Consider the following 22,756-nt stretch of genomic DNA (forward strand, 5'->3'; position numbering starts at 1 on the left):
GCTTTGCCCCTGTTCTTTACACCTATATATTAGAGAACAGGAAGACTTTCAGGGCAGCTCTTCCTCTCTTGAGGTAAAGTTATGTCTGTCTGGGCATTCCTGGAACGCTGTAAGGTCCTCACTGAGTGCAGAGGTGACAGAAAGTCTTCTCCCACTGGGAGGTGGAGGAAGGAGCTGTCAATTTGTTTGGCTCTCATCCTTTCTAATGACATAATCAACTCATAAAATGGCTCCTCTGGCATGAGTCTGAGCTCTGGAGCTTCACAGTTATCTGGGATGTTGCCCAGAACCAAAACTGTACCAGCCACTGAGGATTTGGTGAGTGCTAATTAATAATTCCATATTGAAAAATGAGGCTGCAGGAGGTGGTAGCTTTTCTTTTTCCTCCTGTTTATAATCTCTCTGGGTCCTGTGTTTTCCTTGGAGCCCTGCTGGTCACAGGACTGGTGCCTTCCTAATGGTGTCAGCAGCAGCCATGAGGGAAGAGGAGGACATTTGCATTCCCCATATGAGATTTTGCAGAAAATTTTGAAAACTTCAAAGTCTTTAAATGGATGTCTTCAAACCATTCAGGACTGTAAAACACTTATAAATAAGACATGGAATATTTTGTCATTTAAATTTAGAGTGCCATTGTGGAATACAGACCTTCAGAGGCATAAAGTGACACAAAGGTTTGCAGCAGCAGGTGTACAGCAGATGCTGTGTCTGGAGGAAGGGTTTTGATCTTGTGCTTTGTTCTGCAGCTGTTATTGCTAACCTGATAAACTCTATTTTAGCTTTTTAGTTATTGATTTAAATCTTCCATAGTAGCTCTTCCTCTTAAGTGGAAAAGTGTAATGAAAAAATAGTAGTAAATATTTTTTCAATAAAGCAAGATGGGTTAGATTTTGTATTTGCTCAGCACTATTTTCTTAACTGGGACAGCTCAAAAAGTATGTTTTGCAATGTATGTGAGTTTAATGTAAAAGGAACATCCCTGAAAATCTTCCTCTTTTCAAAGGTTTGGCTGGGTACTCCAGGGAGTGTATTTACTATCCCTGTTGTCATGTAACATTTTTTCTTACAAAGGGATGATGAGTGTGTACTGTGTGCAGTTCCCATCTGCTGGGAGGAGGGTGACAGGACCGAGGTATTTGTTTGTTTTTGGTGAGATATGCCAGTGTGACAGACTCTCTTTCCGTGCCAACGTTGGCACACAAGGAAGCTCTGCTCAGGATCTGGCCTTGCTCTTTTTCTCTGGTTCGATGGCCTCAGTGAGGGTGTGTGAACAGGATTGTGCCAATCATCCTTACATTGTTCAGAGACTGCTTTAGGATGCAGCGGGAGGGGGACTCTGAGGTACAGCAATGTGTAACTGTGCAGGTGTCTGTGTGCCTTTGGCTGCCACACAGAAACACACCAAATTCTTCATTATCACTCTCCTTGGCCACAATCTTCCAAAGATAACGAGGCTTGGATGAGGTGGTCAAAACACATGTGCCAGAGTCAGATGTAAGGTGCTTTAGGCAATGGTGGATGAGATGAGATGAGCACCCTGTGACCGCTAATTCAGTCTGACTTCAAACAAGCTCTTCCATGCTCTCAGCTATTTCCCCCTTTCCTTCCTGCATCTTGTAAAGATTAAACCAAAGAGAATATTTCAGACTGCGTGTGAAGTGGGAGAAAATAGGAAAAAATGTGCAAGTTCAAAAGAAATACAATGGTTATATGTACCCTTGCATGTTTGTACTTGAAGATGAGTTTTGCAGCTACCATAGTGAATCAATGGTTTGATTCACTATTGAAACTGTATTTTTCATGTAAATTCCATTCTTTTGGCAATAAATGAGGATTTCTATGATTTGGGACCCAATCTGTCCCAAAAACATTTCTATTGCCCTTTTTTCAAGTGAGGGCCACCTTCTGTATTTCTCTGGGATCAAGGCCATATTATTATCATCAGTATAACTAGGAATGACAGAAATTTTTCATAAGTCTCTGACTATTTTGTGGCATTTCTATACAGTACAATAAATGTATCTGCATGCACTTTTGGACAGTTCTGTAGTGGAGCATGTCTGCATTTTTAGCTTAGTACTACCCTCAGCTTGAATTTTCTTTTTAAAAAAATGGTTTACAAATGCATACTTCTGTGTTTATTACTTCAACACAGCAGTTTTATAGATGCAACTCTCAAAAGAAATTATTTCCCCAGATCCAGGTGTTTAAAAATGTGTCTGGTTATATTCTCCTCAGAACAGTAAAATGGAGTTGCTCCCACTGAAGTAGGAAGAATATCAGGGTTCTTCTGTTAACACCACCAAAGCAGTCGCTGTGCTTTTGGCAGGGCCAGGCGACCTCATTGGGATGGTTCTTGTTGGTCCCTGTGACAGGGACACAGATGCCGGGGGTGGCTGGCAGAGAGATGTGCTTGGGGATCAGAGGGTGGCTGGCAGAGGGATGTGCCTCGGGATCAGGGGGTGGCTGGCAGAGGGATGTGCTTGGGGATCAGAGGGTGGCTGGCAGAGGGATGTGCCTCGGGATCAGGGGGTGGCTGGCAGAGGGGGATGTGCCTTGGGATCAGGGGGTGGCTGGCAGAGGGGGGTGTGCCTCGGGACCAGGATCTGCCTCCTCCCAGCATCCTGCACCGAGCGGTTTGGGAAGGCAGGGCTGTCACTGCTCCGGTCCTGACCGCACAAATGCCATCACATTTCCTTCTGATGCTTGGAACAGGCAGACGGTCGGGCACATTTTCCACTTCTGAAATCCATCGTATTCCTTGGCACAGTTGCTGTTTGTCTGAGGTCCTGGGCTGGCTGGAATCCTCCCATTGCAGATGGCCAGTCCCGTGTTGTACTCGGGGCTCTGACGGCACCGTGTAAGCTCACGTAAACCAGCACACACTGCTGTTACTGCCACTACGCACCATACCTTGACAATTAAACCGGGTTATTTATAGAAACAATAGATTGTTTCCCTGTGTCTGAACTAGCTTTTCTCCTAAAGGCTTTGTCCACCCTGTTTTGCTTGAGTTTCGTGCTAGAAATGTACATAAAGAGTAATCATACATACAATTTCCATTGATTTGAGTGAGAATTCTACTCCCCTTGAGATATTTTGAATTTCCTAATTTAAGTGAGTAGAGATTTGCCATTTCTGCCTCCTACATTAAAGTTCAGTGAAACATCTTATAAACAGGATGGAAACAAAACTGCAAAGGTCATGTGCTTATAGGCTTCCCTAAATAGAAATGGATATAAATCATGTTCTTTGGGAATTTTTGTGATTAACTTTCAAGTTGTTAGAAGACAGAACATAGGTGACAATTTTTAAATTTTTTTAAGGACCTGAGTCTCTTATTGTACTGTTAATTCCCACCATTTTCCTTGCAAAAGAAATATTTTAACAGTCTTATGATTATGTTGTCATTTGTTTAGCTTAAGCAACTCAAGAATTATTAAAATGCATTAGGTTATAAATTATGTGGATTACTGGCTCATTTATATTATCTGTCATCAGATAAAACATGTAATTAGATCTGTGGATAGAAAGTAGTTAATCTGAGGAGGAAAACACTAGACTCAAAAATGTTTAAGTCATAAACCTCCTTCTGGTGATCTGGAAATGGAAGGAAATGTGGGTTAATTTAGAAGGGATATTTTATAATAGTAAATAAGCTGGCAATTTTCTTGTGCACTGGGGTTTGCTTTCTTAAACCTACCCAACAGTTGGCATTACTAAAGCAGGATAAAATAGTTATTTCTAATGAGAACTATTTCTAATAAAAATTCTTACTAAAAATGTGGTTTGGTCTGGCTCTGATGGAACCCTGGGTAAAGGCTTTCACAGTGGCTTTTCAATATATAAGGACAGAAGAGTCTTCTCTTTGGGGAGATACAGAAATGACATTATGGTATTTTGGTTATTGGTCAGATGTGAGTGTGAATTAGGGTTTTTGTTTGGGGTTGATGGGTGTTGGTTGGTTGAGGTTTTTTTTTTTTTTTCTTTTTCAAGTAATTTTTTATTTCTTCTAATGGGTCCTGGTTACAAATAGAGTATCTGGTTGCTGTTCTGGCTCAAATAGAAATGCTGAATGTCAAATTTCAGTGCCAGGTGATAGACTGTGTTAACTGATGACATCCAGTCTGTATGAAACAGTTACCTATTAAAATAATGTTGCCTAATGTTTACCTCTGTGCATTTTCTCATTTCATGATATTACTAATGAATTTTAAAGTAATTTTAACAACAAAACCCCAAAACAACTCTCCTGGCCATGTAATTCCCTGTACCTGTGTCCCAGCACGTTTAATCTCCCTTTGTCAAACTCCAGCAAGCAGCTCTCAGCAGCCTGTGGATCTTGGCCTTTCAGGTGGGGAAGTGGGAGAACAACTCCCTGAGCCTGAAGTACTCAGTGTGGCCAAGGTACAGCTCCTTTGCAGACAGCGACCCTGACGACAACCACCTGAGCATTGTCACCCTGGAGGAGGCTCCCTTTGTCATTGTTGAGGATGTGGATCCTCTGATGGAAAGCTGCCAAAAAAACACCGTGCCATGCCGGAAATTTGTCAAACTTAAGTGAGTAAATACACAGCATTCCCTTTTTATCCTGACTGCAAAGTATAGTCCTCTATTTTCTCATTAATTTCCTTCCTTCCCTTCCTTCCCTTCCTTCCCTTCCTCCCTTTTCCCACATGGTATGCTCTTTGCATATCCTCCTTTTTAAAAAGTTGAAAGGTCCTGGTTATACACGTGTAAGTCACATTGAATTATTAACAAGATAGTGAGTTTACAGTAAATTCAAAGTCAAGGAGAATTAGCCCTTTTCAGTCACATGGAAGAAGATTGTGTTCCAAAATGGAACTATTTTAATGAGTCCTCTTTGACTTGTTTCCAGTTATGTTGAGATACGCCTGCCTTCGTTAGTCTGTAACAATTTGAAAATGCCTCCTAATGAAAATGTAAGTTTATGCTGAAATTTGCTATAGAAAAACCACTCCAGCATAAAAGACCACTGTGACTTACCATCAAGAGAAAAGTCCCCTTCTTTCAGGGCTCCATAACTTTGGAGCAGTTATTAGAAATCAGTGGAAAAGTTTTCACTGCACTGTCAGTTTCACACCACCGTCAGTGGTGTTTCACCTTCTCTATGCTTTGATCTGTGTATTTATGAGCTGAATATAACAGGATTTTTACTGAGCAGGTGTTAGGGAATATGATGCACGTTTCTGAAGATATCCAGAGACTGCTAAATGGTTGTGTACATGCTTCCTGAAGTCCAGAGAAATCTATTTTTGTACATAAGTTTATTTAGTGAAGTTCTAAACTAGTTTTATTTTAATTTTTAATTCTTCCAAAGGCTCTAAGATATTGCCTTGCCTTCTGAAGATGCTTATACTGAAAGGTTCTAGAGGTCACAAAATGAACATTTCAGAAAAAAAGATGAAGAGAAAACTTGCATCCTTGCACTTAAAGGCGGCCTGAAATCCACCTCCAAGTGCAGGGAAAGGTACAGTTTAAGAAGATGCATCCATTTCCAGCACGGTGGACTGCTGTGCCTTTTTATAGCTTACATGTTCTTTAATTACTAAATGGCATGTAGTCTGATGTCTTGAGAGTAAAAGTTATAAAAGTTTAATCTAATCCTAAGAGAGAGATTAGTAAGAGCAGGCTGCATGGAGCAGTGCAGTGCGTTGGGCTGGATCCTGGAGTAGCAGGATGTCATGTAGGGTAACGTTATCTCTGTGTCTCACCAAGCAATTCTGTTGCGATTAGCAGGAGCTGCAAACACCATGTAACTATAAAAGCATCCTGTGCTTTTTTTTTTTTCCCTTGATTCAGAAAAACATGGTCACTCACAAGTATGGCAAAAGGTTGATTCACAGTGTGCTGGATCTTGCTGTTGTGCTGCCTCTCTTTCTCCCAGCAGGAACATTTATGTGTCTTTTCTGTTGACAGCAACAAAACTAATGAGGGAACTAATGTTAAGAAGTGCTGCAAGGGATTCTGCATTGATATCTTGAAGAAGTTGTCTAAAACTGTCAAGTTCACATATGACCTGTACTTGGTGACAAATGGGAAGCACGGCAAAAAAGTCAATAACGTGTGGAATGGAATGATTGGTGAAGTAAGTTCTCTTCTAGATAAAAGAGCTCTTAAGTAAGAACTCAGCCATGTCTGGCTGAGCTCTTTTGGAGGAATGAGGTACCTCTGCTGAGTGACATTGGTGGTGTGTTCTCCCTGTGGATCAGGTGGTGTATCACCGGGCAGTGATGGCTGTGGGCTCTCTCACCATCAATGAGGAGCGTTCGGAAGTCGTTGACTTTTCGGTGCCATTCGTTGAGACTGGGATCAGTGTCATGGTGTCACGGAGCAACGGCACAGTTTCACCATCTGCTTTTCTAGGTACGAGTCTCCAGCCTATCCAATTAACTTAATTGCATTTCTGTAGAGTTTGGTAGATTTAATTGTTTGTTAAGATATGTAGTACATGAACACATTTCTGTTAAGTTTTGAATTTTACATTAGGAAGTTTGTGCTGTGTTGATGTGCTGATTAATAGGATCATTAGCAAATGGAGACAGTGCTGTTGTTTTCGAATGCTGAAAGTGAAAATCAGTGACAGTGATTTCAATGTGAAAAAGAATCCCCTAAAATCTTCAGTTAGGAAAATTACATCCTCAACCCTGCTTCCCTACAAACTAATTTATGCTTGTTTAGCCCATCATAACTTGTTTCAAATCTTTTTAATATTCACAAAATAATTGAAAAACCCCTGGTAGAGTTGAAGAGCAACTTCCTTATCTTTAGATGTAATTTAAGGCTAGTTTGGTAACAGTTACCTCTGGCTTCTGAACACCACACTGCTGTTCTGGTGAGCTGAGTGTTTTCTCCATTGATGCAGCTGAACAGTGGAGGTACGGCAAAGAAATGAAAGGCTGAGCAGAGAGGAGGTGGGATATAGCAACAAAGACTCTGGGCTTCTTTCCTTGCATGGTTCTTGTTTCAGTTGTGCATTTTTCCTTTTGTTACTTCCCTCTCCTCTTTTAGTATTTATAGTCTCCTTCACAATTTGGCCTGAACTTACTGAAGCTGAGAAGACAATGAGCCATGAGAATGAGCCTAGAATGCTGTTATGTTCTTCATAATGTATTTGAGTCCACTATTTTTAAAGATATCTTGTACAGGAATAGTGACACTAAAATGATTAAGTGGAAAAATAAAAAATCAGTATATTCCAGATATCTTAGGGCACAGTTTAGAATGTTTAAGTCCATTGGGTCAACAGTGAGGCCAGTTCTAAATTGCTAAGTGGAAGTTCTTCACTCCCCCTGAAGTTGCTCATAGACATTGAAGAGCAGATTAGTGGTGTAGTATCAGATACAAACAGGCAAATAATTGAATTTTCTTACGCAAGAATCATCATTAAAACACAGAGCTTATTTCTCATATCTGTTGCATAAAAGCACATTACAGAGATGATGCAAGTAAATATAACACAGTGAGTAATCAAATAATTTCCCAAAAGTGGTGGTATCTAAGCAGATTTTGTTGGTGTTTGATATGAATGAAAGACTTTAAAGTGAAATTGCAAGAAACTGTACTTGTAATGAAAATACTCAGAGAGTATCTTTTCATTTCTTTGAGCCATTGAGTTGTAAAGCTCATTTTTTAAATTGCAGTTGCAGCATGTTGAAATGACCATTGGAAATAAGTATTGGGGTGTTTTCTAAAGGGCAAGTGCAGCTGATTTTTTACTTATTTCTTGAAAACCTGTTTACAGCCACCGTCAAAAGAGAAGCTGCTTTTGCATTTTTCACAAGCAACAGAGTTACTACATTTCTAAAATGAATTTAATGTTATTGGTTTAGTTGGAGGTGCATATAATACAAAAGAAACAAAAATAACCCCTTCTCATAAAGCTCTCTAAAATAGCTTTACTTTTGAAGAAATCTGATTTACTGCACCAATAAATCAAGTCTGTGCTCTCAGAAGTATGCTGTTTTTTTCAGGCGTAGATGAAGCTGCCAGTTTGCTGGAATTGACTGTGTATTTTGATGAGGTGTGCGTAGTAGTAAAATGTTTTGCCTTGCAAAATACTACCAGGCAGATAACTGAATTTATTCACAGACTGATTTTGTTTCAATTAAATGAATGTCTGAGAATAGAGTCATCTTATGTAATTCCTTTAGAAGGTTTTAAAAAAATCTGTCAAATACAATATAATTTTTAAAGAATAGCACTTGATTAGCGTTCCTGAAATATCTGTGTTTGTGAATTGTTTCTATGAATGTGGACAAGTACAGGATTTTTCGTGACTAGATTCTTCCTGTCAGTTGTTGTGTCCGATAGATCTGAGTAACTGATGGGCTGTGACAGCCTCTTCCTCGTTATCTGCCGTGTTCTGATTCTGATGTGCCTCTTTCAAATGTGAATTTTATCCACATTAAAACATTTTCACATTGTACTAGAAATCATATATACTAGATCTACAAATATATTTTTTAATGATTCTGTGGAATTTTGGTTCAACTTCATTTAAACAACCAAATAAAATAGGGAAACCTCAGATCTCCATTTCTGTATTTTTCAAAGGGAGAGTTCATAGGTGAGGTCAGTTTTCTTTTCTGGAGGCATTGATGGAATAGAAAATCTGTGGCTTTCTTTATTTAATGTATTCCTTAAGTATTGGTTTTGGTGGTGGGAGGTAAGACTCAAAGACATTTTTTTCCTTGTTTCATATTCTCTGTTGTCAGTCATTTGAAACGTACACTGACAAGTCATATATTAGTATTTTTCTGCCATATTATAGCTTTGCTGAAAATTGCTTTAAAACCTGCTGCTTGCCTGAGGGAAGTTCCCTTTCTGTCCTTTGAGAATCAAAGCACAGAGCTGAACGTGTAATTGGATCTCTGATATGACAGGAAGATCGACTTTGTTATTCAGTTGATTTTGTACTTGTTCAATCTTACTGCTTGCTATTCCAAATAGCTTTTTGTTTTCCTATTGCTTCCATTAATTCTCCACCTCATTACCAGACTCCTTAAATTATTAAAGAGAATTCTGCTTAAACTCCTGTTTATAGCTCACTTTTGTACATTGGCTTGTTTTGCCCTCTGCCTTATTTCGATTTTCACAAATTACTATTGGTGTTTCTACACTGTTGCTTTTGATAAGGGTTTTATCAGCCTTGCTTTCTTCTGTGAGAATGCTGTCAAAATTTTATGGTAGTTCTACATGAATTCCAATTTAATCCAGTTAATAACTGAATTCAGAAAATATTTTTTAGACTGTATTTGGCTACAAAATGTCCTTTCCCTGGCTGCATCTACATAGATCTTTCTCCATCTTTTACAAATTCTGGTATTTTCCTAACTTTTCATTCTCTCCCAAAAAAATAATTATAGTACTTGAAAGAACTTCCTACCCTGTCTTAAAAATAAAATAATTAATTGAAAAAATACTGCCCCTTTGCAGGAGGAAAGCAGTTTGGTTTAAAATGTCCCTGCTTTGCCTTTTTAGTTACCATCCAAAATCACCAGTGGGGATATTTTTTATTTGGTCTTGTCTTAGTTCCAAATTTCTGAAGAAATCATAGCAAAGACAAAAGATGTCATGAGTTTTCTATGCTTGGGCACAAATTATTACATTTCATTCTATTCTGGGTGAACCATCTGAGTTTGGGGAAGGCTCAGATTGGGCTGTTGGGCTTAGCACATCTCAGCTCTCACTCAGTCCTTTCCTGCAACGAGGGAAGAAATTTCAGTGACTTCAATCTTAAATTCAACGAATGAAAAAGCTACAAGAGAGGAACTTCTTGGGCTTTTAAAAACAGGCAAGGCATTTGAACACACTAAGTTTTTGTAGTTCCAAGTGTGTCTTGATTCTGTCCCAATTAGAAATAGTATACTAAGATTTGTCTTCTCACACTTCAGAGCTCGCTCACACTTGCTTTATTTGCACAAGTTATGCTGTGAAGTGCCCCAAATAAGTTGGCCTGATAAGGAGATGTTACTTTGCCATGCTAATCTTAGAGCTATCCTTGTACCATGGCAGCTACCACAGGGACTCCTGAAATGACAGAGACTCTGTGGTTGGGGAAGATGATATTTGATATTGATAAATGTTGGTGCTTAGTCTGGTATTTGAAACTGATTTTAGTTTTATTCTCCAACCTACTTCTTTTACTTAATTATGGTTCTTCTGTCTTTCAAACTGACATTCAATTTTCCATAAACCCTTTTGATTTCAGTAATTTGCTCCCAGATGAGAATGAGACATTCAAAAGGATGTGTTTACAATTGATAAATACATCATCTTCATTGCAGGTAGATGAAAGTAAACAGAGAGAGAAAAGAATCCTGAAACAGAAGCATTTAGTTTGAATGCAAGTATTTATCTTTCCTCCTCTGACACTTTTTGGTGGATAGAAAACAAGACGACTACTTCACTGAATTACCAAATGTATTAAACATATGCTTAATTGCTTTTGCTTTGCAGAAATGCAGTCATAGTGGTTGGACCATTCTGTTGATAAATTTGTATAGCAGAGGATGAATAGGCACAGCAGCCTGATTGTGGACTGAATAAGCAGCGAGTCAAACCAATTATGTGCCACTCAGTGTCAAAGGAAAGTGTGCAGCCTTTTGTTTTGAATTGTAACTTACATTTAAGCTTTTGACTTTATGGATTTTGTCTATATATACTAACAGCAGTTCATTATATATTGCTCCTTAGTTATTTGCTTGCATTTTTGTTGGAAAAAGGTAACGTGGAGGAAGCTGCTGGGCTTGCCTAGGCGAGGACATTAGAATTCTTGTGCTGTGACTGGTTTAATGAACTGTATTTCTGTTTCTCCTGTCTGTTTTGCTGCAGAGCCTTTTAGTGCTTCAGTCTGGGTGATGATGTTTGTGATGCTTCTCATCGTGTCCGCCATGGCTGTCTTTATATTTGAGTACTTTAGTCCTGTGGGATACAACAGGAACTTAGCACAAGGGAGAGGTAAGATTTTCATTTTACGCAACCCCATGGCTGTAGAAAAATCATGTGTTTCCCATCCCTGCCCCTCCATCTTTTCAAATAAACATAACGTAAGAATAAAACAGTGAAATTTCTTATGAAACTGTTTATGTTCTTCATTTAAAGTATGATTTCTCAAAGGCATATATGCTCATGTTTATAATTCCAATTCAATGGAATAAAGACATAGGGAAGGGTAAGTGGTATCAGAGAGTTTTATTCAGGCAGTGTTTGGTTAGTACATGGCATCAGCTGTATAGTGTCAGCTTAAAAAAGCAGTGAAATATGTTCTGCTCCTGACTATTATGAATTCCTGTCCAGTTCAGAGAAAGTTACCTAAAATCCTGTGGTCTGGTGGACAGTTTGAAAAATAGCAGTGTAGTGGTTTGGTAGCTTTGTATAGTTCCTGTAAAAAGTCAGATGAACTCTTAGCCTTGAAATGAGGCCCCTGGCAGAAGGGCATCATTCCTTTCTGTGTAGCATCCTTGGTTATAGAAACTTCATTTTCAAAACAGGCAAGCTCTTTATTAACTCTTTCTCAGTGAAAGCTGTACTTTGACTCAAGGGTGAGGATTCCATGTCTCACTATGCCCTCATCCTCCCATTTCTTAACTGACATTTGAGTGTGCAGCCTTTTTAAAAATTTCTGAATCATTCGTGCCTTGTTTTATAACAAGAGATCTTCCAGCTTGGTGAACACAGTTCTGGGCACTATTAAAAGCAAATGATTTCTTCTAGGTAATGGCTGGCTTTCTCCCTGAAAAAGTGGATTATTGTAATGTTCAGATGATGTTATCATTTTAATAAGATAGTAAATGTGCAACCTCTCTCTGAAGTCAACACTGTGTTAAAAGAGGGGAAATCAAAGGTGAATATAGACACTGGGGATTCAGGGACTTGGCTGTTCTTTTCTGTCCCACCTCATGTCCCTGAATTGTTTATTTAGTGTACTTACAGCTACAAAGACATGTTATGGCACTAGACCATCCCAATTTAGCTCTAAAGACTCATCACAAATCCAGCTGCCATTAATTTCAAACCTGGAATAATTTTTAAATAAGAAAATTATTTGTCTTTTCTCATTTCCCTAGGCATCTTTTGCAGGATGAAGCTCTGTGGTAATACAATCTCCAGTGGTATAAACAGAACTTTAGATTGCTCCCTTGGCATATAATTTCTGTAACACTGTTGCTCAGAAAAATACATATTATCCCGGTATCAGTTCAGTCCTAAATATGTCTGGAAGGCAGTTTCATAAACCAAAAGTCAGCTCCATTGTGTTTATTTTACTGCACTCTTTTTTTCCTAGTGCTGCTGCAGAATAGGAGCATAATCTAAGATGTAGAGCTTGACTGCATTGTAAATATTCACACTGTACTAGAGAGTATTTCTACTGAAATGAGAACATGCACTAAGTATACCCACTTAGGGTTTTATTATTTTAAGAATAATTGAATTATTATTAAAATAAATTATAGTTAAATTAATAGGCAAATCTATATTTGTAATGTGCATCCCCTTGGATAAAGGGGCAGGGCAGGGGAGGAGGTAAAGTTACAGATTCTGCATCAGAGCTTATTGACTAAATTGCACTTAAACTGAAAAAGGGATAATTATAAGTAGGCCAAATGAGTCACAGTCAGGGGAGGCCTGTTTCTCTCCATTGAGGGTACAGGGAGTCTGGATGATGAGCAATGTGTGATTGCATTGTACTTACCTAGAGCTGGGTGAGAATCAACTGCCCTTGATTCTCACAGGGCTTTACAAATGAGGCCTTTGGAGTGGATAATGACATTGCTAATCCAGTTCTGGCCCTGTGTGAGCCTGGGGGCAGCGTGCTGGCCACTTCCATCTTGGGATGAATTAAAAGATGACTGAAAATAGAAATAACAGAAATTACAGAATGGATTAGCTGGTACGGAATTTTACCTATAATGTCAACACATTTGGAGCCACAGAACTGACTCCGAACATGTGAGGCAGCCAGAGTCTGGCTTGCTCTAAATTCCATGTCTATACAGGTAGCTCCTTTGTGCTGTCTTTCTGATTCATTCTCTGAGTACAAAGGTGCTTAAAAGTAGGTGACACATTCACACACTTTGATCTTAAATATGCTTACATAATGTTCAAAAAGCATAATGTTGGAAGACTGGAGATGATAAAAATAATTTGGGTAAGAAAAGTACTAGAATTGAGTCATTAAGACTTAAACCTCCAGTTTTCCATTTCACATGTCACACTGACAGGGCAGTACTGTGGCACATTTCTTCCTGCAGGAGACGTACCAGTCTGCTTCTCCTCCAAACCTATCCTTTCCATTTCCATTTCAAAAATTTTGAACTATATGCTACTTAGAAAAATGTTGAATTATGTTTTAAAAATGTGGAAATTGTTGTCATTGCAATGGAGGGTACCTATACTAAATCCTGTGATTACGTTGGGAACAGTGAATATGTACTGAAATATTTTCTAACCATGTCTCTGGGACTCATGGGTTGTCCCTGCAGGGTATACTGGCAAGGTTTAATTTAACTGCAGCTAAACTAACTGCTCTTTGCAATTGCAGATCCCCATGGACCATCCTTTACCATTGGAAAGGCAGTGTGGTTACTGTGGGGCTTGGTCTTCAACAACTCTGTGCCTGTGCAAAACCCCAAGGGGACGACGAGTAAAATCATGGTGTCGGTCTGGGCTTTCTTTGCTGTCATTTTCCTGGCCAGTTATACTGCCAACTTAGCTGCCTTTATGATTCAAGAGGAATTTGTTGACCAAGTGACTGGACTGAGTGATAAAAAGGTAGGTCTTCAGCTTTAAAGAGGTCAGTGTCCATTCTCCATAATCCTTCTAGAAATCTGTACTTCATGTTAAAAACTGTGAGCAAGATAATGAGCTAAAACTGGATGATTTCCTTCTGAGTGCAAGTGCAAACCTTTACTAACAAACCTAAGACCCAAAGCATAAAATACCAGTCTGTTTTCAAAATCTCTGAATTGCCTGTTCCAAAGTGGCTGCATTAACTGAAAATTACCTTTATTTTGTGATAGAAATCAATTACAGTTTGGCTAAAAAGAATGCCTTACCAATATAAAAAGCTTGAAAAATTGTGTTGGATATTAGTAATATATTAATAGAAAAAAAGTCCATTTGCAAAATTATTGTGATGGATATGCACAAGATACTTGAAGGGTATGCTTTTGTCAAGTCTATGCCCAGTTGTTTGAAAATGAAACTAAATATTGACATTCAGAAGAAATATTTAAATGCAGTATAGCCCAGGGGACAACAAGGGGTTTTTTCAAAGGACAGAAAATAAAGGAAATAATTATTTAAAAAAAAAAAAAAAAAAAGAAAACCAAACCAAAAAGGCAACATCTCAGTCTTGTCTGTTTTTTTGTTTTAACTGCTTTTTATGACCAGGCTTTGATTGATTGTCTGGTATATCAAAGCAAGCATGGCTAGAGGAAAGATAAAAAGAAACAAAAAATGGTAATAGTTTTGTTTTCATTAAATTGTGTCACACAACCTTTGAAAGAGCATGAAGATTGTTAAATATACCTGTATTTTAAGATAATATTCTTAGAAGAGACAGATAAATGGCATTCTCTCCTGGGGATAAATGAAAGGAGATTTGAGAAACATCTTTCTCCTGTTTGTGAGAAAGAACAGAGCATTTTCCAGGGCCTCTGGGTTTTGGCAGGATTTGCCTTGCACCTGGGACAGCAGTGGGGCTCAGGTCTGACAGTGCACCCTCACCTTCCCCTCCTTGCTGGCTCTTTGCCATGGGGCTGGGAAATGTCAGCACTCATTCTGTAGCTTTTGGCTAATAACTTCCTTAGTTTTGTCATTTTTCTATTCTGACTGCTAAGTAGGCTTTTATTTCCACAAAAAGCAAAATAAAAATAGAAAAATACTTGAATCAGAAAATACCATCTGTTCTTGTGTGGTCTGCTGATCATTTATTTGATCTGCCACCTTTGTTTCTATTTTTCAGTTCTTCAAACTTTGCCTGTAGCACATGGAGATAAGTCAGGGGAGCCATGCCTTTTCTGATTAAATTAAACAAGTTAGAAGTCCAGAAAAGCAACGGACTATTTCAGAATATTCTTATTGTCATACATAGGTTTTGCCTCCTCCACAATACTGAGGTTTCTTGGATTTTAAAAAATCAAATAATTGGGGACAATTTATGGGAATGTAATCTGACTGATGTTCAATTATTTTTCTCCTCTCTTTGCCATGTTGCTACAATGCTGTTAATAGGAGAACAGATCAGGAATTTACAGGATTTTACTGTTCAGTAGAGAACTCTGACCCTTGCAGGAAGCAAAGCAGTTGCAGGCAAGGGCCAAAAATGTGGGTATAATCAATTTTGAATAATTAATACCTAAAAGTTCACTAATTTATTTTAAAAAAATTTAAAAAACCCAAAACCCACTTCTGGGCTGGTAAATCAGTTTGTTCTTCTTCTTCTCTCCCACTTTTTCCACTGCCACATCTGAAGAGTCAAGCTCTTCTGTCAGTGCTGTACTGCCAATGCAGTAAAGTATTCCCAGTTAGAGATACTGGGGTTTCCACATGTGATTGACTGCTCTCTCTGAGCAGCCATCCCTGACCCTCAGCATTCAATATTGTCCCATTCAGGAAATGTGTTGCACTGTATCAGCTGGTTCACCAGGTTTGCTGACACATGATGATAATGTGTTATTTACCCCTTGGTGCTTTAAGACCTCTTTATAGTTTCCTTGTCCTTTGAAATGTTGCTAATGAATTTCTGAATGCCATGTCATCAGAGTGTCAGCCAGAAATACATGGCACAGCATGTACTGGAGTTAGAAAGGGTGGGTGTTCATAAACTCAAATGATTCAGCAAATGAGAAGAAAATTATATTTTGACATTCTTGTATATGTAATAGGTGTTTAAAAGCTTTATCTTCATAAAAAGGTACAGAAAATGAGTCCAAAGTATCCAGCAAAGCCGACATTGTTGGCCTTTGTTACTTTTGAGACCATTTGTGCCTATTTCATGCAATGAAAGAGGGAAATACTTGCTAAAGGAGGGTAGGTAGCAGTGCACAGAATTGTCTTGCAAGGTGTTAATCTGCTGGGATTCTGCCACACTTAAGAATTACCTCACGTACACATGGTCCAGGAGCTTCTCATCAACCTTAACAGGAAACCTTAATGATGCCACTTACAGGTTCCTTATTTTTGCAAGATTCACAGTATTCTTGTAGCCTTGGCTTCCTGTTCCTGTGCCCTAGGATGGCACAGGTTGTGCAGTGACCGTGACGTGTCTGTGTGGCAGCAGAGCAGCAGAGAGCTAAAGGCAGCGTGGCTGGTAGGCAGCGAGGGAGAGCCTCTGACCCCAGCCCCTCTCACCACTGTCCAATATCAAACCCTTCCCGTGCTTCCTGAGGGTGGGCAGGCACAGCTACTGCTGCATTGCAGTAACTGATGATTATAACAACAGCCTTGGAATGATGAAGGACTGATAGCTGTATCTTTGTAGGATCAGAAGTCAGAATGTCAGGTTCCCATCTGGTAAAAGAAGAAAGGAAAGTGTTCAAATATGGGTGTTCTTCTGTCACTTCAAACGAGTTGTAATTCCTGTTATCAGCAGGAGATTATTTACTGTTTTCTACTATATTAGTATTGTTTCCCACGGTTCCTTAAGAAACTCCAGAACAATAACAAACAGCTGCTCTCAACACCAGCCTTTTAAGGCAAGCAAGTAAATCTTTAAATGAAGTCAATATTTAATGTTTCTGAAAGAGCACTTTGCTGACTTAATGGAATTGCCAGTTTTATTGAGGCATATAGAAAAAATAAAATAAAAGCAGAAGACTGGAGTTCTGTTGCCATGTGCTACAGTTCTGTCAGGTGGTAGAGCAGGGGGAGACAAGAACGAATTGGTTACTCTTCAGAATAACAGTAGATCTGTCCACAACTATGGCTCAAACAAGGGGCTTGTACATTCAATTCAAGAATTTTGTCCATGATTTAAAAGATTAGCATTTCATGAAATGTCTAGGAAGAAAATGGTTTCCTAGCAGACATGACATATTTTGTTTCTCATCATGGGACTTCAGGGAAAATGAATGCATGTAGGGCCTTGATCTTTTTTTTTTTCCCTTGTCTCTTGCCTGCCATGTAGATCTTTGCTGCAGTCACAGACCGTGACTGTCCTGTGTACTTCTCCAGGACATGGCAGTTCACGGAATATAAGTTTAATATAATTGATGAAAACTTTATTCACCTCAGATATGAGTGCAGTGTTAGTAAAAAGATTTAAACCTTTCTTTCTTCTTTACAAGTAGTCTGCGAGCAGGCAGTAGTAGCAGATGATGGTTTCAAAAGATAATCTCCTTGTGAGTATTAAAATTTGTTGGTTGGTGCCAAAAATTCCAGTCTGTAGATGGGGTATGGAACGATTCATCTGCTTTTTAACTCTCTGACTTTTGAATGAACTTGGGCTTTTTATTCATCCCTCTCTTCTGCAAAAATATTTTTGTCTTCCATGAATGTTAAATTTGAACAGATGTGTTAATTTCAACTATTCCTATGAGAGGAAATGCCTCCCAACCTCCTAGATTCATATGAACGTTCTTGAAAAGTGAGACTATTTAAAACCAAACTCCATTTTGAAATTACCAGAATACTCCATCATACTGTCCCTGTTCTCCCAGTTCCCCTCCATTCCCTCAGTTCACCTGCCATACTAAGAACTGAGCTTGCAGAATGCTCACCACAGCTCAATTTCCAAAAAATTAATTCCAGTGATATAAGGAGCATCAAGTCTTACAGGTCCTGAAATCTACAGTGTTTCTTTAATTATTTTTTCCAGTTCTATTGACTGGCAAATTTAGGAGATACTAGAAGCCATCTCAATACATCAGAGATACATTATCTGTAGATTTAAATAAAGTTGATAGCAAGCTACATTTATATCAGTAGAATCTCTGGACATATATTTAAAAGCAGGGTTTGTTTCAGTGCTGCATAATAAACTCAGAAAGGGAGATAGCAAATATAGACTGAGAACCATGAGTAGTGTACAGTGTAATTTTGGTGCATGGGTCAATTACTATGTGTAAAAGTAGTAGCAAAGTTATAATTTAAACAGTAAAGCTGTGAAAAGGGAAAATGAGGAAAGTAAGACATCTGTTAGCTAAACAAATAGAGAAAAATAGAGTTCATTCCTTTATGCTTTGTCAAAATATGCTTAATTAAAATGGAGCATTTAATTGTAGTTCTGTAACAAGAAAATGGTGTTGCAGCAGTAATTTCACAGTCAAGGTTTGATGGAATTGAAAATACTCCCAGTTTTTGTATAAACCCATTTGTATTCTGTTTGCAAACTGGCACTGGATCTTGGGAATTCTTGATGCTCTGAGACCAAATGTTAAAAAGAAATTTCCTATGGAACCCCAAAGGAATCAGCAGCTGTATAAATATTAGTCATCTCTTGCAGCGCAGGATATATAGATTGCTCTTCTAACTTCAGCAGTAAAAACAGAGTGCATTTTACTGTGGAATTTATGGGTGACTGCTTTTATCAATGCTCAATTCAATTTCCTCATTAGCAAATAGTTCCTCTAATGTGAGTGCCCTTTTGCATTTGTTTCTTAAAGAGACATTTTAATCCTGAAGTGTCCCTTGGGTTTTAAAGGAAGGTATTGAAAAGGCACATAGAAAATCTTCAGGTCTGTTAGCAAAAAGTTTATGTGACATTATTTGAAGGATTGCCAAGTCTGAAACCTGAATGTGCCCTGAGCTATTGCCATTCCTTTGCAGATATCCCCTGGCTGGTTCATCTGTGCTGATGCAATAGTGAGGGTAAAATTGTAGAATAAACCTATATGCCCTCAAGGAAATGGTTTGTAGTTTTAAACGGTAGGGATGAACAGGGACTAGGATTATAGGTGTGGGAACTCCAGAAGCCCTTCTCATGTTGAGCTATGTACTTGCTGAGCCCTTGTGGAAGCTGCAAGAGCTTTTATTCCCCTCCAGTCGTGGTGGAGGAAGGAAACTCCCTCACTGTGTCTCTCCCTGGAAGTGCTTCCTGCCATCCCTGGTACCCTCCAGGACTAGGGAATTGGGCTCCCTGTGGAGTACTGTGGATGATCCTTTTCCCATCTTCCTGATGGGGAATCACAATGTCCCAACTGAGGTGGAAGTGGGATGTGACTATCAACAAAATACTCTTTTCCTTTGGTTTCAATTTACCAGTGTGTTTGGGCTCCCTAGAGAGATGCTGGCAGATGAGGATCTGCTCCAGTTTCTGCTGTCTTGCCATAGTGCAAAGCATGGGAGAGAGTCACATTTGAGTGGCAAAATGGAGTTGGTTTTACTTGGATGTAGATTACATTCAGTCAGTGTGAAGACAGTTTTTGGTATAATAGACCTGAATTAACCCACAGCATTTGCCTAGAAGGAATTTGAGGCAACTTACACAGCTTCTGTCTTTTTCAATCTGAAATTGCCCTTCGTCACATTTTGAATGCCTGAAACACTTTGCTTTTCCACTTTCTCTCTAGTTTCAAAGGCCACATGATTATTCACCTCCTTTTCGGTTTGGAACTGTCCCAAATGGAAGCACTGAGAGGAATATCCGAAACAACTACCCTGATATGCACCTTTACATGACCAAGTTTAACCAGAAAGGAGTCGAAGATGCCTTGGTCAGCTTGAAAACTGGGTGAGCTTTTTCCCATGGTTTTTAAAGAATGCTGTAAAGCTTTCAGAAACAGAGAACTATTGATCTGTACTTACTGTGATACTGAGTGGACTGATGTCAGGCTGACGTGTGGTGCATTGCTCTTTTTTTTTTTTTCCAACTGCACTCTACAGTTATCAAAAAGGAAAATGATTGACTGTGGTTTCTATGGTTATTTTAAAATTATAACGTAGCTTCAATGTCCTATGAGAAATAGTTTCAAAGGGCAGAATTAATGTTTCTTAAATTTGAAGACAGTACAGTCTCTTGTTACCTTTGCAGTGCTGCCTAATCCTGCTTCTGACAATCTTGGTAAATATTCTGGCAAATAGTATTGTCCTTCTTTCTTAAGATCTCAGACTTAGACTTGAGTGCCATCCATCCTTTTCTCTCTGAAGTAGCCCATTCTGCCTGCTTGGGCAAAGAGAAATTTTCATTCTTAATCCTCCAAAGGTATGAAAGTGACTCATTGCTCATACCATTATTCATCTGGGTGACAGGAATGTGCTAACTCTAGTAATATTTTCTAAACACTTAGGCTTGATCGTAACATGATTATATTTGTTAATAATACAATAATAATAATTTATCAATATAGGCTTTTTATGTTTTGTTTTGAAGGGAGAAATTACCTTAGTGGATTTAAGTATATGTACTCCAGGGGCTGTTTCAAGGAACATCTCTCCTGCTATTATTTGGGGTGAACACAGGACACGTTTCTTCCTATACTAAAATACCCTGTTGCTTTTGGTGCTTTTTGGGGAACTGCTTATCCTTCTCCCAAACCTGTATGGGAATGTAATGTATTACTTAAGCAAAACACTTTGAAATCCCAAAGTCTTTTCCTTAGAGTGAAGATTCCCTTCTTTAAAAAGTTATCCTTCCAGCTGTTTCCTTCTCTTCTCTCTCGTGTCTGCTTTCTGGACTCTCTCTGCCCTCATTTCTCCAGGGATTCTCAGCTGGAACTCCCCAGGCCTGGTTTGCCCCATCCCAGGACAGATTGTGTGAGATCAGCTTTACCCAGAGGCTTCCAAACTGGAGCTCCTGCTCTGACCAAGCCTGTGCAAGTTACATTTCGTGGGTGACAGCTGCATTTTGCATTAGAGATAGACAGCTGAAGCCTACCATTCCTGCTGGGAATTTTTGAAGAAGGACTTGTCCTAATTTCAGGCATTGTAGGGCCTGTTCTATTGGATGGACAGTTTATTTAGGGGATGTATACTGCTTGTACTTTTCACCAACTATTTGTGCTACTGAAAGCCCTGAAAAACTGCTGTTAGCTTGAAAATCAGGCCACTTGTCAGATACTTAAGTGTGAAAATGGGGGGGGGCAGCCTGACTGCAGGGTTGTTCAGGATGTTCACTAAAACTCAGGCTGGCTGCTCCTGGGCAAGCTGATGATCCTCCTCAAAAGCTTTACTCCTTTTGACAGCATAAACGATCCATTTTTTACAGATTTCTTTTCCCTCGCTGAAGTTTCTTTCCTGTTCTAAGTGATCTCTCGGTGTGGACACCCCCAGGTGTCTACCTTGCTCTCCTTGACTAATATTTCTGTAGCAGATGGTACAAATAAGCTTCTGGGTCAATACAAGTAACTGCTACCTACAGCTGTGCTCCTTGGAATTTTGTCTGGTGGCACCTGCAGAAGGATTGAACAGCAGGGTGTCAGCTGCTTCCAGACTCATATTGTTCGAAAACAATTTTTCATTTTTTCTGCCAAATTTTCTGTTCTTCAGCATACAGAACTGTTTCTTCTTCCTCTCCCCCTCATGAATTCATTGACTAAATTCTTTCTCTCTTCCATGTAAAATGTACCCTTTAATCTTTAACTAGACTTGATGAAGTTTTCCTTCCCTCCCTGATTCACTTGATTCCATGATATTTAGTGCATCTGGTCCCATGGAGTCTATGTTTCTATGGCTCTTTTGAGGATGACTCATCTCTTATTCCTCAAACTGCTTCTGCTTCCAGAAACATATATAATTTCTATTTTCCTCGTGTGTGTGTGTTTTGTTCACCTTATTACAACTAATTTGTCTCTTTTCATCTTTATCTCTGTCCAAAACTATTCCTGTACTTTTATCTTTTCTTTTTTTTCATTCTCATCCTTGGGGATACAAGAAGCAACTTTCTTTATGCATGGTAAGGCTTGCTACTTTTCCACAGCTTTTTGAAAATGAACTATGTGATCATTTTAGTCATCTATAGACTGAGAAGGACTTGGAAGGAATGTTTGGTTGATAACTGCTGCTGTGAGTTAAAATAAATATTAACTGTGTTATCCCTGGAGAGTGTTTGTATAACCTGTATTTCCAATCTCAATTTGAAAACTACTTTTGCTTAATTGAGGACATGAGGTTTAGTCCCTTTTAATTACTTTTGTGTAGTGTTTGATTCTAATTTTAAGGTGGAGCAAAAAATACGAGCAATGAAGCAATGCTTAATGACTGAATAATGCCACACATGTGGCCCTTGTGATCTAAATAGAATGAAATGATAAAGTAGCATCTTGTCACAGTTCAGTCTGATTTTGCTGTATCTCAAACAAAGTCTTTTGATCAACTTTAATTAGCATTAGCATCTTGAGATGTATTGGGAATATCTTGATCTTTGAGACCATTGTGTTTAATGGAAATGTTATTGAGTTTAACTGGAATGAGAAAGCAGGGAGGAAGACAAACATAAAATTCCAGATGCACAGATTTCTGAAAACAAAACCAAACTGTTGTGGGGTTTTTTGTGTTTTTTTTTCTTTTTTTTTTTTTCTTTCTTTCTTTCTTTCAAGAAGTAGAAAATGAGCTGCCTCAGTCCACTTGCTAATGTGGCCAGAAAAAGCCTGGGGTGGGAGAAGTATGGATAGAAATATGTATAAAATAAATGGGGTATTCCTGCCTTTATTTTCTGGTCGACTGTAAAGGTTAGATAAACCTTGTGTTGCAGTATTGCTGTACATGCAGAGGTGAGTGTGCTCACATCTGTGTCTGGGAAGCCTTGAAAACATACCCAGCCCCTTTCTGGTTTCATCTTTGAGAGGTGAAG

At 38.8% G+C, this 22,756-nt stretch overlaps 1 protein-coding gene across 1 annotated transcript in view; it reads left to right on the plus strand.

Moving 5' to 3' along the window:
- GRIN2A (glutamate ionotropic receptor NMDA type subunit 2A) overlaps positions 1-22,756 on the plus strand; it is a gene marked incomplete at both ends in the record, with an annotated part of 157,025 nt that overhangs the window by 107,854 nt on the left and 26,415 nt on the right. Inside the window, 6 exons of the mRNA XM_082292494.1 lie at positions 4,355-4,560; positions 5,941-6,109; positions 6,234-6,387; positions 10,858-10,983; positions 13,568-13,797; positions 19,539-19,699. Of these exons, the coding sequence (XP_082148620.1) occupies positions 4,355-4,560; positions 5,941-6,109; positions 6,234-6,387; positions 10,858-10,983; positions 13,568-13,797; positions 19,539-19,699 (1,046 nt within the window). The remainder of the gene's footprint in view (positions 1-4,354; positions 4,561-5,940; positions 6,110-6,233; positions 6,388-10,857; positions 10,984-13,567; positions 13,798-19,538; positions 19,700-22,756) is intronic.

The sequence above is a fragment of the Coloeus monedula genome (assembly GCF_965178545.1).
Source record: "Coloeus monedula genome assembly, chromosome: 16".
Lineage (NCBI taxonomy): Eukaryota > Metazoa > Chordata > Aves > Passeriformes > Corvidae > Coloeus > Coloeus monedula.